We start from the raw sequence: 16,094 nt of genomic DNA, 5'->3' as shown, positions 1-16,094 counted from the left end.
CACAGCCGGAAGAGGTTCGTGTCTTATTGTCCTCGGGGAAAACGTGCTTCCGAGAAGGGAGTAGGGTCCGGAGCTGAACCCCCAAAGCTAGCGGAGCTTACTTGGAGACCCTTTTTGGGGTTACGTGAAACGGGGAGAATTTTATATCTGTGGAAGTAGGAGGTAAACAGGTTGCCTGGGTTTCCGCATACTTAGAGACCTTCCCTGTCCGTGCTATCTTTCCCCCATAAAAGGTCCTACTCAGCGCAGTAGGGATCGAGTCCTTGTGACTTCTCTTGCACGTCGTCGCCAGAGAAGCTTGAGGAGTCGGCCTTGCCCCGCCCATCCTCCCTGGGAAGTCCTCCAGTGCCCGCTGCCATGGCGACGCTGCTGCGCGGGGTCCTGCGCCCCCTCAGCGCGTTCCGAAGCCGTCCCAGGCCCGCTGCAGGCAAGTGGCGGGGCCGGGAAGGAGTGCTGGGGACCCGCCACGCCGCCGTCCCCCCCACCCCACCCCCGCTCCTTTCACCGGGGCTGTTTTCTTTCCCCGCAGATGTGCCCCTTCGAGCCATGAGCCATGGCGCCGGCCTGCTCTACCCCGAACACATCCCCACCTCCCCGCTGCAGAAGGCGCTGCTGGCCGCGGGCTCTGCTGGAATGGCGCTCTATGACCCGTATCGCCACGGTAAGGCAGCCCGCGCCGGCGCTTCCTTGGGGCGGCTTGGGGTCTGGGCGCGCCCTTGCCTTGCCTTGCCTTGAAAGACCGGGGAGGTCCCGGACACTGTCAAAGCCTCCGTTTGCTTTGGGTAACTGGAGACTAGACTGGGCCAGGGTACCCACCCCTGGCTGCACCTCATAATCACCCGCAACATTCATAAAAATGCAGATGCCTGGGTCCCACCCTAAACTTACTCAATTCGAATCTGCCGGGAGTGGGGAGGGGAGGGGAGGGAGGAAGGGGCGTGGAATCTGAGATTCTGTCATCCAGCCACACTGAGAACCTCTGGATTAGATGATTTATGAGGGCCCATCAAATTATAACATCCCATTAGCATTTTGGATAGTGCATGGCACATAATAAATGCTCAATAAATGTTTGCTGGATGTTTTAATAGAATGTTCTGGGATCCTACAGTGTTTTTCTCATCTCCTCCAGGATTCTTAAGTCTGGAAAGTACTGTTACTCCTACTAAAAACGATAATGCTAACTGCTCACTGAGCCCTTGTTTTGCTTACTCACTGTGCTGTTTTATATGAGTGTTGTTATTGATTTTTTGCATTAATCCTATATGAAAGGTATCACCTGCGCTTCACAAATTAGGACATTGAGGGTTGGAAATGTGAAGCAGTTTGCACACGGTCACCTAGATAGTGATCACACCAGCCCTCAAACCCAGCACTCTCTGATACCAAAGCCTCTACCCATCCATGGAGACATGGTATTCTGTCGTGATGATAGATGTGGAAGTGATTTATGAACTCTTTAGAGCACTGTGCTAACCAGAGCCATCTCACCCCATTAAACTAACAACCATAGTAGTAACTATAGATATATTGAGCTTTTACTGTGTGCCAGGTGATTCACTAAGTGTTTAACTTGAATCTTCATAACTAAGAGGTAGATATTCTGTTTTATCACGTAGGAAATTAAGGCTCAGATCAGGTCAGGTAACTTACCTAAGATCATATTCTCCATTTGTCCCCATTTCTTTCCTTTCAGACATGGTTGCAGTTCTGGGGGAGACCACAGGATGCCGTACCCTGAAGGTCCTCAGGGACCAGATGAGGAGGGATCCAGAGGGTGCCCAGATCCTGCAGTAGGTCCCAGCTTTGCATGGGGGATTGAGGGCATTCTTTGGGGATTCTGATCTCTCTGGAATCACGTTGTGTTCCTCTAGAGAGCTCTTCTTGATACCTTGGCCATGGATGGTTGCACAGGCTGGGCACTGCCCAACTCCGTGGGTGCCATTCACATAGACACTGTGATGACCCCTGGGTAGTGCAATATGGTGGGCTCAGCCCAGTTCCAGCAACAGGGCTCTTGTGCCTTCACTAAGGTCCCATAACATATGCTGCCTATAACCCCCACCCCTTCAGTGCCCTTTGTGAATACCCTGATCACATCTGAGGCCTGTTTACCTAAGGCAGGAACCATAGCCTTAGCTTGTGGTAGTCTCCTCAGTCCCTGCCACTGGCCTGGCCAGTAGTAAGTGCTCCATTAGGACTTGTGGCCCCATTGCTGCTCTCTTCCCCTTCACCTCTCACACCCTTGATCTAGTTGGACCTTTCACCTGCCTTTGCTGGTGCCCTCCCAATACCTGAGTCCTGCCTTCTGCCTCACAGGGAGCGTCCCCGAATCTCACTGTCCACCCTTGACCTGGGCAAGCTCCGGAGTCTGCCTGAGGGCTCTCTTGGACGCGAGTATCTCCGTTTCCTGGATGTGAATGTGAGTTTCCAGCTTCTGTGCATTTGGTAGTCACCAGGAAGGGCAGAGGAATGGCACAGGAGTAATGTCCTGAGGAAGGAGGAGCCTGAGCTGCCAGCATGGGCAGGAGTGCCTTGCAGTCTCTTGCGCCAAGGCTTTGTCATTCTCCATGGGGCAGGCAAATGGGCCGGGAATGTCGCTGTGAGCAATTACACTGGCCAGCACTTATTAACCTCTTACTGCGTGCCAGGTGCCAGGCTCATACATGATCTCACTGAATCCTCCCAACAACCCTGCCAAGTATGTTCTATTATTATCTCCTTTTATTTTTATTTATTTTTTTTATAAATTTACTTATTTATATATATTTTTTGGCTGCACTGGGTCTTCGTTGCTGCGCGCAGGCTTTCTCTAGTTGCGAGTGGGGGCTGCTCTCCATTGAGGTGCATGGGCTTCTCATTGCGGTGGCTTCTCTTGTTGCGGAGCATGGGCTCCAGGTGCACGGGCTTCAGTAGTTGTGGCGCGTGGGCTTCAGTAGTTGTGGCACATGGGCTTAGTTGCTCTGTGGCATGTGGGATATTCCCGGACCAGGGCTCGAACCCATGTCCCCTGCATTGGCAGGCGGATTCTTAACCACTGCGCCACCAGGGAAGTCCCTATCTCCTTTTCATAGATGAGGAAACTGAGGCCCAGAGCACTTAAGCAACTTGCTGATTTCACAAGCCAGTATTAATGGAGGCAGTATTCAAACCCAGATTATGTTCTTAACTGTCGCATTGTGTCCCCCTGTTCTAGAGACAGTGTCTTCCCTGGGTGTGACAAGTGTGGCACTCTCCAACCCCAGGCAGAGAGGACAGGGACTGGGGGGCAGAGTCCCATCTACCAAGGGACTCATTCATTTGTTCAGAATCGGTCATGTGCCATCCATTGTTCCAGGTGCTGGGGATACAGTGGCGAACTAGACAGACAAGGTCCTGCCCTCATGGAGCTAATATTCTAGTTGGGGAGGTAGACTATAAAGCAGTAAAAGAAGAAAATTTTCATATAAAAATTCAGGGAAAATATTTATTTAGTACCTAGAACATACCAGACACTGTCCTTAGCAATTGGGATACAATGAATTAAACCAGCAAAGAGCCTGCCCTTGCGGGGCTTCTTCTCTAGCAGGTGGTGCTGTGAGGACAGCAGTCAACATGATAGAGGACGGGGCGGAGTGGGGGTGGCAGGTGGCCACTTCTAACAGGGTGGTCATGGAAGGCCCTGCTGGGGAGACGTGGAAGATGGGGAGGAGCCAGTTCTGAGGAGAGATGCGGAAGCACATTCTGAGCAGAGGAACTGACAAGTGCAAGGCTCTGTGTGGTTAGGAAAAGGAAAACTGACAAATGTGGCCAGTATGGCCTTAGAGGAGTGAGTTGGGGGGAGGCAGGCAATGGGCTGGGAGGTCAGCCTGGCCCAGCCAGACCCTGCCTGCCACGGGAAGTGTTACCCAAAAACTGCGTTCGCCTCTTGGTGGGTGTTGAGACAAAAGAAACAATCAAGCCAAAGATGGGGAGAAGGAAGGATTTATTCCTTGCAGCAAGTAAGGCGAACACCAGGGATCTTTCCCAAAGCAGTGTCTGTTAACAGCAAAATTGGGTAAGTTTTAAGCTAAGGGTATATGTGTATTCATAAAGGGGCTTGAGCAGAGGAGAATTCAGCATAGAATTGGGGCAGAGGTCAACGGAGTCCAAGTCTTAGTTGATTGAAGTCAGGAGGGTCAGAAAAGCTCAACGTCATCATTTCTTAGGTACTGACTAGTCTGGGATCTTAGCATGTAGCTACCATCCTCCAGCTGGGTGTGGGCCTTAGTTCCTATAGAAAAGCTTAAAGATATACATCAGATTGTTATGTATATTCTTTGAGGAGGACTATTGGTTTTTTGTTTTTGTTTTTTTTTTAAATTATTATTTATTTATTTATTTTTGGCTGCATTGGGTCTTCCTTGCTACACACGGGCTTTCTCTAGTTGCGGCGGGCGAGCGAGGGCTACTCTTCATTGCAGTGCACAGGCTTCTCATCGCGGTGCCTTCTCTTGTTGCAGAGCACGGGCTCTAGGCGCACGGGCTCCAGTAGTTGTGGCACCTGGGCTCAGTAGTTGTGGCTCACGGGCTCTAGAGCACAGGCTCAGTAGTTGTGAAGCACAGGCTTAGTTGCTTCACGGCATGTGGGATCTTCCCGGACCAGGGCTTGAACCCATGTCCCCTCCACTGGCAGGCGTATTCTTAACCACTGTACCACCAAGGAGGTCCCTGAGCTATTGTTTCTTGACTGCTTTTCCTCTGTTCCTGCATTCCTTTATTCCTTGAAGATCATTAATTACTGAGACCTGTTGAAGGGCAAGCGTTGTGTCTAGGCTTAGGTCACAAAATGGCTTAGGTCAAAATGGCTTCTCTAATGTCAAGAATGCCATGCCTGGTTCTTTTTCTCCAGGGATCCCCTACCCTATCTGCTTAGAGACAGAGTCTGTATTTTGTAATAGATGCAATAGGAAGCCATCGAGGTTTCGAGCAGGGTAGCAACATGATCTGATTTATAGAAGGACCCAAAGGTACAGCAGGGCACCTTCCCTGTCCCTTCCCCTCCCTGCCCCAACACATATACTTCCCGTCCAAGCACCTCTGTCAAGTGGCTATCCAGTCCAGCTGCAGGAGCCAGCCAGGCTGGAGGAGGTGAAGGAGTGAGCAAAGGTTGCTCTAGAACTGGGTCTCTCAGCCTTGGCGCTGTTGACTTTGGGGCTGGATGATTCTTTGCTGTGGGGCTGCCCTGTGCACCGTAGGCTGTTTAGCAGCATCCCTGGCCTCTACACACTAGATGCCGGTAGCATTCGCCCTACTAAGTTGTGACAACCATAAATGTCTTCAGACATTGCAGATGTCCCCTGGTGGACAGTTGAGAACCCCTGCTTTAGGAGATTATTGTCCCTGAGAAAATAATCTGTTTCCCATACTCTCCTAACACTTGCCTCTGCCCCATTTTATACCATCACCCGGAGATTTCACCGAGATGCAAGTTTATTTCATCAGTGGGAAACCCACCAGGGTGACCTGCTCCAGGTGCCACCCAGGAATGGAGAATCTTCTGAAGTTCCCCTAGAGCCTTTTGTCCTACTGTGGAGGGGGTGGGACTGCCAAGGCCTCCCTGGGCGCCTTGCTCAGCCACAGCCTTAGTTGTGGTAACAGCCTTAGAGACTGTGACACTTCTGGAACCTGGAAACCAGCAGCCCACACACCGTAAAAGAACACCTTTGTCCCAGCAGAGGTTTAGATCAAAGTTCAAGGTGAGGCCGCCCTCCCTGAGGCTGACTCTGGAGGGGGGGGTGGGGCGTGGGTGGTTGTCCTTGTGGCATCAAGATTGCGGGCATGGGCTCTGGAGTAGCCTGAGTTAGAAGTCTGCCTTTCTTCCCAGCTTTAAAGCCCTGGGCAAATCATTTGACCTCTGAGCCTCAGACTCCTTATCTGAGGTAAGGAAACCTTATGTTTATCTTCCAAGGCACTTATATGGCTGATTAATAATGGATGTTAAGGCGACTGGCTTTGGAATCCAGCAGGCTTTGTTTCGAATCCTGACTCACCTGCTTGATTAGTCAGCTGTGTGATCTTGGGCAAGCTACTTTCTATCGCTGAGCCTCATTTTTCTTATCTGTATCTGAGGCTCATAACAGTATCTGCGCCCAGGTGGTCTCGAGGATGCAGAATGACAATATGTGTAAAGGACTTCATACAGTGCCGGCACATAGTAGGTACCCAATAAATGTAGGCCGTCACTGACCACCTTCAGCTTCACACAGCAGGTAGAACTCTGTAGAAGAAATTAGGACCTGGGACCCAATGAAGTCACAGACACAGACCATGGCACAGGGCCAGCAGCCCCAAGCAATAAAGGCATCAAATCCCTTGGCCTCTGGACAGGCTGAGGCCATGCTTTGGCACTAGGAAGACCAGGGTGTCCCTACTGTGCATGGGTGCTGCCGAGGACTCAGAGAGGGTGGGTAAAGGAGGACAGTTGCCATCCCTACCTGAGGTCAGAAAAGTGCCTGGGGCTGGCCTTTTACTCCTGCATTTAAGGGATGTTTATTCATCCAGGCCCTGGAGATAGAACAGTGAGCCCCAGTCCTGTGCTGCTGACAGCCTGCTGCAACACTCTTCATAGCAATAGTGCGTAAGCCCCAGAGGTAATTTAGAATCTGCTGCTAGCAGATAAATAAAAGCAAATAGAAACAGGTGGAATTAATTTCAATAAGGTTTTGTTTAATCCAGTATACTAAAATGTCATTTCAACATGTAATCAATATTTTTAAATTATTGAGATTTCACATTATTCTCTTCATACCGTCTTCGAAATCCAGTGTGCGTTTTACATGTACAGCACATCTCAATTGGAACTTGTCACATTTCAAGGCTCAGTGGCTGCCATGATTGGCTGCTGTACTGGACAGTGCGGGTCTAGACAAGAGACATTAACAATCACATGCACTAAACATCACGATACAATCATGTTGAATGCCACAAAAAGGTACGGGTTGCTACAAGAGACCATAAGATAGGTAGGAATTGTCAAGGTGAAGATGAGGGTGGAGGGAAAGAGCACGCTAGGCTGGGAGCAGTTCATCTGACGAATTCGGGGCCTTGGGTGCTTCTTGTTTTTTTTCCCCCCATTTTATTTCTAATTGTGGTTTTGTTTTTTTGTTTGTTTGTTTTTTTTTTTAGTAATCTTTTATTTATTTATTTATTTATTTATTTTATTTTTGGCTGTGTTGGGTCTTCGTTTCTGTGCGAGGGCTTTCTTCAGTTGCGGCGAGCGGGGGCCACTCTTCATCGCGGTGTGCGGGCCTCTCACTGTCGCGGCCTCTCTTGTTGCGGAGCACAGGCTCCAGACGCACAGGTTCAGTAGTTGTGGCTCACGGGACTAGTCGCTCCGCGGCATGTGGGATCTTCCCAGACCAGGGCTCGAACCCGTGTCCCCTGCATTGGCAGGCAGATTCTCAACCACTGCGCCACCAGGAAAGCCCCCTAATTGTGGTTTTTAAAAAAAATAATAACATAAGATTTACTGTGTTAACCATCTCTAAATGGGCAGTTCAACAGTGTTAAGTATAGTCACATTGTTGTGAAACCAATCTCCAGAGCTTTTTCATCTTGTAAAACTGAAACTCTATTTCATTAAACAAACAACTCCTGCTTCCCCCCACCCCACCCCCAGGGGTTTCTTTGCCATAGATTCCAACAGGGTGTGTACATTATGTGTGAGTTGGGGTAGGCAAAGGGGGCACCACTCCACCATATTCCCTGCCTGAGGACTCCCCTGTCAGCAGGTATGCACAGAAACAAAGCCCCCAGGGATTTTTGGTGGGGTTTGAATTTGGTGGGCGTGGTTGAGAGTCAAGGAGAGGCTGGCAAATTGGACCCTGGGAGCCATGAGGAAGGGGTCTAGGGGAGGGTCATGGTTGTCAGAGGGTCTCCCCAGACACCAGAGCGCCCACCCGATTCGTGGACGATGAGGAGCTAGCATACGTGATCCAGCGGTACCGGGAGGTGCACGACATGCTCCACACCCTGCTGGGGATGCCCACGAACATCCTGGGTGAGTGCCAGCCAGCCGGCTGCTGCGTGCATCCAGAGTGGGAGTGGGGCATGGGTGGGGCAGGGCGCTCTGGCCAGCCTGTCTCCCAAGTCTGTCTACAGGACCAGGGCAGGGCACACCTGTCTCAGCCACCCACCAATCAGCTGGCCCAGTGCCTCATTTTTTGCTTTACCCGAACATCTTGGTGCATCTGTGCCATGCATCCCCTATCCTCCATCCCCACTGCCTCTTACGGCTCCTACACTGATGTAGCAGCGTCCAAACACCAGGGCTCCCTGCCCTGTTCCGGTTGCCAGCTCCCTGCGCTCTGAAACCCTCAGCAATTCCCTAAGCTTGGAGTCCGCAGCCTGGCTTTTGGAGTCCTCTGCATTCTGACCCCAAGCTTCCTTTCCAGCCCTTATTTCCTTCTGCTCTTTCTTGGACCCTCTCCCCAGCCCCAAGCCAAGTGCCCCAGGGCCCAGCACAGGCTGGGACTGGGCGCTGCTGACCCCTAGTAGAGATTCGGAGCGGAGCAGACGCCTCACTGTGTCCTGCCCTGAGCATCACTGGCCTCTCCTCCTGGCCCCTGCTCACCTCCTACCCCATTCCCCACCCTGCCTGCCAGGGGAGATCGTGGTGAAGTGGTTTGAGGCTGTCCAGACCGGCCTGCCCATGTGCATCCTGAGTGCACTCTTCGGACCGATCCAACTCAGTGCCCAGTAAGTTCTCAAGTGGTGAGGGGTCAGGGGAAGGCTCAGGGCTCCAGGAAATAGGAAGAGCCTACAGCCTTTCTGAGCAGCCCCAGTGGTTCTCAGGAATCCAGGATGGGAAGAATGGGGCAGAGAGGTGAGACTGGCCTGGCACAGGGGCTCCAGGACGATGAATGAAGCCTGGACGTTTCATAGGACTCTAGGGTCTTTTGGGCCAGGCCTCAGTATCGAGTGAGAACAGTAGAGTCAGGGAGCTGGGTGGGGCCGGGGGATGCAATGTGGCATTAGTTTCTGGAGTGAGGTAGCCCTCGATTTAAAGCTGGGCTTTGGCATGTTCAAAATGTGTGGCTTTGGGCACAGGGCTTTACCTCACTGAGCTTCTGTTTCCTCATCTGAAAAGTGGGGATAGTAACTACCTCCTTCCTGGGTCTGTGTGAGGATTAACTGAGAAAATGCACATCCACTGCAGGGAACGTGGTGTGCCCAGCACTCAGGACCTTATGTCTTTTGTCTTCTTTTTCCTCTGCTGCCCCACAGGAGCCTGCAAGCGCTGGTCTCGAAGCTGATCCCATGGGCAGTTCAGAATGCACGCAGAGCCCCGTGTGTCCTCAACCTGTACTACGAGCGGCGCTGGGAGCAGCCCCTGAAGGCTCTACGGCAGGAGCTGAGCATCACAGAGCCCCCCATGCACGTCCAGGGCCCAGCCTAGGCCCTGCGCCCCTGAGCCGGAGGGCCTGGCCTGGCTCCCCACCCCCCACCCCTGCTTCCCCTGGGGGTGAAGCGCTCCTTTGCCATCACCTTTGTTCCTTTTCTTTGAACACTGACCCTTGGACATCACTAATCATAATTTATCATAACCACTGCTCAGTGGCTTTGAGGGCCAACTCGGGAGGGAGCAGGCAGCGGTGGAGCTCCTAAGGGAGCCAGGAGCTGCCCAAAGAGAACTGAAACAGGAGGGAAGGGGGCAGGGCACAACCTTTGAAAGAACAACAAAGCCCGAGGACATGACATAAACTGATTAAAACCAAATGGGTCCAAGGTGGCGGACACGTCAACTTCCACTAGTCCTTGAGCCTCAGTATATGCTCACTGCAACACGTCAGCAAGCTAAATGACACACCCACAGGCGCCATGACAGTTCCAAGGATCCATAACGATCAAAAAGTGGGCGGTGGCCCAATTCCTGGAAATCCCCGCCCCTTCCCCCCCCAAAACAGCTGGAACACCCCTCCCACTCATTACCTATGAAATTACCCACCCCTGTAAAAACTGACAACCCCCATACCCTGGTGCCTCTCTCACCTGAGATGCCCACACCACTCTGTCTGTGGGGAGTGTTTCTCTCTAAATAAATCCACTTCTTACCTATCACTTTGTCTCACTGAATACTTTCTGCAATGAAACATCAAGAACCTGAGCTTCATTAAGTCCTGAAACCAGGTGTGTGATCTCAGTGGGAAGACTGGGGGTTTTGGCCAGATTCGAGTCCCAGCCGCGTGGGTTCAAGTCCCAATCTGGGTTTTGGCCAAGTTCGAGCACTGGCCACGTGGGTTCAAGTCCCAATCTGGGTTTTGGCCAGGTTCGAGTCCCGGCACGTGGGTTCAAGTTCCAATCTGAGGTGCATGGTTTCAGAACCACGTGTGCGTAGGAATCAGTTGTCTAGGCTCGTGCCAGGATGGCTCAGGTCCACAACCTCTGTTCCCGACCCCTCCCTGCCAGCCAGAGTTCTCTGGGTGCCAGGCTGGGGGTCTTCGCAGGAGGGAGGGCTGTACCCAATTCCCAAGGCCTGAGAAGAGGGAGGCAGGGCGGGAGGCAAGTCTCTGCTGTCTGAATTAAGGCTCCCATCAGGTCAAGAGTCTGCTTCTCCTGCCTTTGCCCTGTGCTGCCCATGACTCTGGCAGCCTTGGGCCTTCGAGCACTGAGGGCAGACGTCCCCTCCAGCCTGAGCTTCCGCTGCTTGTCCCTTGTCTGGTCTGAGGTCGGGCAGACTGGGATTCAAATTCCCCACTCCTCCGCTTTCTAGTAGAGGGACTTCGGGCAAGTCCCTTCACCTCTCTGGACCTGTTTAATCATAAGTAAAAGGGGGATGAAACAGCACCCACCTCCTAGGGTTGCTGTGGGGGGGGTTGTGAGGTGATGCCCAAAGAAAGGGCCCAAGCAGGAGCTGTTTTTTTTTGTTTTTTGGGGGGGGGGCTGTGTTGGGTCTTCGTTGCTGCGCGCGGGCTTTCTCTAGTTGCGGTGAGCGGGGGATACTCTTTGTTGCGGTGCACGGGCTTCTTATTGTCGTGGCTTCTCTTGTTGCGCGGCACGGGCTCTAGGTGCGCAGGCTTCAGTAGTTGTGGCACTTGGGCTCAGTAGTTGTGGCTTGAGGGCTCTAGAGCGCAGGCTTAGTAGTTGTGGCGCACGGGCTTAGTTGCTCCACGGCATGTGGGATCTTCCCGGGCCAGAGCTCGAACCCGTGTCCCCTGCAATGGCAGGTGGATTCTTAACCACTGCGCCACCAGGGAAGCCCCGGGAGCAGTTTTATTCTTGCCATGTTTGCAGGGGGAGGAGGCAGCTGTGAGGCTGTAGGTTCACTTTGGACTGGCAACCAGGCATTTTCCTTGAGTCACAGCCAAGAAGTGGGGACGGGCAGGGTGAAGAGTATCGTTGGAAGAGTAGGCTGCCCTGTCTTGGGATTTAGAGCCAGAAAGACTCCCAAGGTGGCAGAGCCTTTAGAAGTTTTGGAGGCCAGCTCCTCATTGTGTGGGTAGGGCAGCTAAGGCCCAGAGATAGGCAAGGAGTTGTCTGGAGTAACTAGAACACAAGCCACACGGCCTGGTTGGGTTTCCTATGCCTCAGTTTCCCTGTGGATAATAAGGGCTTCAGTTTATAGCTGTACCGTGTGCCTAGGCAACTGAGATGCGTTATCACATGGACACTTCCAACGACCCAAGGAGGGAGGTGGTACTATTACTTGTATTTTACTGAGGCAATAGGCGCAGAGCTGGGGCTGGAGGCAGGGAAGACCTGTCCAGCACTGCCACACCGGTGCCTCAGCCTTCCTTGTGCCCACCACGTCCCAGTCCAGGGCTCCCAGCGGCAGAGGGAGGGTGTGGGAGGCTGGAGGCCTACGTTGGAACCATGGCCTTTTCAAGAGGGAAGCCTCATCCTGAGCTCTTTGAATTTATGCAGAAAGAGGAGAGGGTTGAGGTGAGCTCCCTGTACCTCATCCATCTTTGCAGTATAGGCCACCTTTCCAGAACTGCCAGATGTTTCCACAGCTTCCCAGGGTTCTAGGCACCTCTACTGTGAGGTCAGTAAAAGTTGACAGTGCCAAGGTCGTGGGGGAAGGTCAGACCTTCAGATGGCCTTCTCTGCCCAGCTGGTGAGCGCACCTGCTCCAGCTACTCGGTGCCCTGATGACCCTGGGCCTTTACAGCCCTCAAGAGATGGGCCCTGGGCCTCAGGACTAGCTGGGGAGGGAGCCTGGTCTCCAGCTCACGACACGAGAAAAAGTACAGTGGCGATAGCTACCACTTACTGAGTTCTTACCACAGCCCGTGAGGCCCGCCAACTTCTGCCCAGAAACTTCCATTCTTCATCTGAATAAACCGTGTTGGTGTTCTGCCCACCTTTGGGAACACCATGTCCTAGGTCGTTACATGGTCAGCTCCTTGTCATTCACACCTGTGCTCAAACATCACCTCAGAGAGGCCTTCCCAGACCACCTGTCTAAAGCAGCCCCCTCGCCCTCATGCCATGGCATCACCCGATTTTCTTTCCAGTGCTTACCACTCCCTGAAATTATCTTACTTGTTTGTTTATTTATGAGTTCCATGTGCTCCCAGAGGGCAGGGACCTTGTTCTTTCCCTTCACTGCTGGGAATCGTGCCTGGCGCACAGTAGGGGCTTCCTGCTTCGTGGTTGAAGGAATGGGTGCCAAGCTCCGTGCTGAGCACCCCGCCTGCAAGATCTCATTCGGTCCCCACAACCTCATTTCACAGTGAGGGGCTCAGGTTTGGGGAGTGCCCTAGAGTCACACAGCTGGGGTGTGGTGGAGCCTATCCTGGGACGTGCAGGCCCCAAGTCCTCTCCCAGTGGCCAAGGGGAGGCTCCCTTTCCCTCTGCCTGCGTTCTGGGGGCATAGGCTCTTAAGGCAGACAGACCTGGCCTTGCCGCTGACCAGCCCTGCACCCTTGCAGTAATCACATCACCCCTTTGAGCCTCCGTTTTCTCATCTGTAAAATGGGGAGAGTATATACCTATCTCACAACAAAGCCATTGTGCAAGTATAGTGCTTTAGCACCTAGTAAGAACTTAGGAAATGGAAGCTGTCATTTACCATGAAGGCCCTTTGAGGCCTCTGAAGTCACCATGTACACAATCCAGCCAGAGGTATTTATTTTGCACACACCCAGAGTGGGAGGACTTATACAGCTCAGAGGTCCTGATGCCAAATACAACTGAATATCTACGGGGTAAGCACCTACTCTGTGCCAGGGCCAAATCACTTCAGTCCCCTGAGGAGGTTTATTTCCTTCAAGTGGGTTCCAAAATGTCAGTCTCTGTTAAGTCTGGAGATTTAAGTGCTGATGTTAGTTCCCTAATGCAGAGCAGGTGGGGGTCGAGTCAGTGGAAAGGAGCCCACTGTGAGGTCAGTCTCAGTTCAGCCAGTCCCACAGTCCCACAAATGACAGCACCCAGCTTGCCCTTCTTAAGAACCCTCAGTGTTTCTTCACTGCCCCAGCATAAACTCCTCAGCCTATCACACCAAGCCTTTTCCAGTCACTTTTCCCACCACATGGCCCTCCCCTCCCCATGCAGCCTGGTGCGCCAGCCCACTAGTCTTCAATCGTGTCATCAAGATCTTCTAAGCGTTTGCTGAAGGCCGGGGTTCTGCAGTGATTGAGACGGCTGCAGCCCCGGCCTCTTGGAGTTGAGCAGTCATGGCAGCTGAGGGCCTTGGACGCGCCAGCCCTGTGCTGAGAGCCTGATATGCACCATCTCACTGAATCCAGGCTCAGCCCAAGGTAGGAGGGAGGCAGAGACTGTGATGACTCCAGTCCCATTCTACTGACGAGGACACTGAGGCTCCAGGGGGAGAAGGGATTTACCCAACGTCTCACAGCTGGGGCTGGGAGGGCAAACCAGATATGTCTGACTGGAAAGCAAAGCAGACAAACCACAATAACGTGTGGTAGGTGTTAACAGAAGTACAGTGAGCGCTTGGTGACAACCTATTCCATTGACCTAATCTCCACCCACCCTCTCGGTGTGTCCAGCTAGGCTGTAAGCAACTGGAAGGCAGACTGTCTTGTTCCCTCTAGATCCCCTTGCGTCTCCCCCTCAGGCTGGGCCTAGTGTCTGGTGGGGTACCGCTTTGGCTTCTCCAGTGTGTCCCAGGTGGAGGAGAACAGGGGGGGCTGCTCACCACTGCCTCTTTCTCCAAATTCTCACTTGCCCACTTGCACAGCACCTCAGCAGTTGATGTGGCAATGATCGTGCTTATACCTATGGATCCATGTGTGGTCAAGGTCAAGCCTCCTCTTCATTCTCCCCGTCATTCATTCAACAAGTATTTATCGAGCTTCCGTTATTTGCTAAGCCTGTGGATACAATCAGAGATAATCTTCATGTCTAGCTGTTGTATGTGCTTGTGGTCAATGGGCCTGTAAGGTTCAATAATAAAAATGTCAAGTGCTAATTCAAATGCTCCCTGTGACTCTCCATACCAACTCTGTGAGGTAGACACCATTAGTATGTCCTCATTTTTATATATAAGAAGTGGAGACTTTGAAATTTCAACTGAGAAGTTGACCCAGGTCTGTTGGATGCCAATGCCCATGCCCGTTACCACTGCACCACATTGCCTCCCGAATGTAATACCCATGGGGGAGGTGGTGCTTTAATTTACCTTGGTCCCCCCAAAAGACATACCCTGTGCTCTGAAAGAAATAGGTCCAAGTACTTATCAGACCAAAATTTCTTTTTTTTTTAATAAATTTATTTATTTTATTTATTATTTATTTTTGGCTGCGTTGGGTCTTCGTTGCTGCGTGCGGGTTTTCTCTAGTTGCGGTGAGCAGGGGCTACTCTTCGTGGCAGTGCGCGGGCTTCTCATTGTGGTGGCTTCTCTTGTGGAGCAGGGGCTCTAGGCGCACGGGCTTCAGTAGTTGTGGCATGCGGGCTCAGTAGTTGTGGCATGCAGGCTCAGTAGTTGTGGTGCACGGGCTTAGTTGCTCCGCAGCATGTGGGATCTTCCCAGACCAGGGCTCGAACCCATGTCCCCCGCATGCGCAGGCAGATTCTCAACCACTGCGCCACCAGGAAAGCCCCAAAATTTCATTTTTAATTCCTATAAACATACCCTGAAAACTGTCCTTCCTCACTTTTAAGGACTTTGACTGGACTAAGGGATTAAGGAATCTATTTAAGGACAAGTGGCAACTGTGGATGCCCAACATGTTTGATTATCAAGGAACCCAGTTTTCAGAGGCCCAGAGTGACACAGGGGGTGGGAAGCTGGCAGATGGCCCAGAGCTGGGCAGGTGGCATGACAAACGTGGTCACAGCCTTCAGGGTTCAGACCATTCAGAGGCCAAAGATACGTACGGGTCTCCAGATCCATGCCCTTTGTACCACCAAGAGTGCCAGGCTGCTTTCAAGATACCAAGGATGGGAAAGGGCTCCTACGCGGCAATCCCTACACCAAGTTTATTGCTGTCCCAGAAGCACAGGTGCCAGTCTGAGGTCTGCAGGAGCCTTTGGGTCTTCTGAACCTTGTGGCCCTGGAGGCCGTAAAATTTCCAAATGGAAGTGAAGGAGGAGCTGTCAAAATTTGACTCTGATGGGACTCGAACCCACAACCTTTGAATAACCACACGAGGCCGGCTAGAAGTCCAATGCGCTATCCATTGCGCCACAGAGCCAGTTGCAGGACTCTTCCCACCCCCGACTCACCTCTGCCTGAAACAGCCTTTTTAGCGTTCTTCTAGGTGTGGCGCCGGGCCTTTGCTGAACTCTGCTCGGGTCCGGGCGCAGACTCCAGATTCTCCGCCAACGGTGCGATGGGGGTGCTCTCCCCCACGTCCGGACGCCCAGGGATTGGGGGTCGGGGTCCAGGCAGAGCCCGCCTTCCTCCTCACGGCCCCGGGGTCCTCTGTGGCCCGGCGGGGCTGCGCGGCGCGGACTACAACTCCCAGCGTGCCGCGCGGGGCGCCGTCAGGGGCCGTCGCGCGCGTAGGACGGGCTGGGTCGGGCGGCGTCGGGCTCGCGGTGGCTGCGCGGCGTTGCCAGCTCTGCGGCGTGCTCACCCTGGGCAAGGCGCGGCAGGCTGCGTTGCCGGCCGGCGCAGCGGGTTTGGATTGCGGGAGGCGGGTGGGAGGCGGGCGGGCGGCGGGCGG

At 52.9% G+C, this 16,094-nt stretch overlaps 1 protein-coding gene and 1 long non-coding RNA gene across 5 annotated transcripts; one reads left to right on the top strand and one right to left on the bottom strand.

Annotated features, from left to right (window-relative positions):
• Positions 1 to 22: 22 nt before the first annotated feature.
• Positions 23 to 10,080, top strand: COQ4 (coenzyme Q4). Of its 3 annotated transcripts, none has more exons than XM_082468352.1 (8): positions 23 to 124; positions 234 to 427; positions 530 to 661; positions 1,697 to 1,793; positions 2,320 to 2,422; positions 7,891 to 8,020; positions 8,625 to 8,718; positions 9,247 to 10,080. In XM_082468352.1, exons 2-8 carry the CDS (start codon positions 358 to 360, stop codon positions 9,416 to 9,418), a joined length of 798 nt encoding a protein of 265 aa, XP_082324478.1. In that variant the 5' UTR covers positions 23 to 124; positions 234 to 357; the 3' UTR covers positions 9,419 to 10,080. The 3 variants fall into 3 exon arrangements, with proteins under 3 accessions (XP_082324478.1, XP_082324479.1, XP_082324480.1); XM_082468353.1 differs by having other exon boundaries at positions 24 to 119; XM_082468354.1 differs by lacking the exons at positions 7,891 to 8,020; positions 8,625 to 8,718 and having other exon boundaries at positions 25 to 427.
• Positions 10,081 to 10,955: 875 nt separating this feature from the next.
• Positions 10,956 to 16,055, bottom strand: LOC309663821. Of its 2 annotated transcripts, XR_014265490.1 has the most exons (3): positions 15,652 to 16,055; positions 14,203 to 14,297; positions 10,956 to 13,852 (listed from the first exon to the last, which is right to left on the bottom strand). It is a non-coding gene; the product is annotated as an uncharacterized lncRNA (long non-coding RNA). The 2 variants fall into 2 exon arrangements; XR_014265491.1 differs by lacking the exons at positions 10,956 to 13,852; positions 14,203 to 14,297 and adding an exon at positions 14,674 to 15,006.
• Positions 16,056 to 16,094: the final 39 nt, after the last annotated feature.

Source organism: Balaenoptera physalus (genome assembly GCF_965194825.1).
Source record: "Balaenoptera physalus genome assembly, chromosome: 7".
NCBI classification, from domain to species: domain Eukaryota; kingdom Metazoa; phylum Chordata; class Mammalia; order Artiodactyla; family Balaenopteridae; genus Balaenoptera; species Balaenoptera physalus.
The sequence above is the reverse complement of the archived record's forward strand: the minus strand, read 5'-3'. Positions and strand labels throughout refer to the sequence as shown.

Bases quoted from the DNA above. Each gene is read 5' to 3' on its own strand.
- COQ4 (XM_082468352.1), top strand. From the start codon at position 358: ATGGCGACGCTGCTGCGCGGGGTCCTGCGCCCCCTCAGCGCGTTCCGA. The intron at 1,794-2,319 runs GTAGGTCCCAGC...TCTGCCTCACAG, and splicing joins GAGGGTGCCCAGATCCTGCA to GGAGCGTCCCCGAATCTCAC. The intron at 8,021-8,624 runs GTGAGTGCCAGC...CCTGCCTGCCAG, and splicing joins GATGCCCACGAACATCCTGG to GGGAGATCGTGGTGAAGTGG.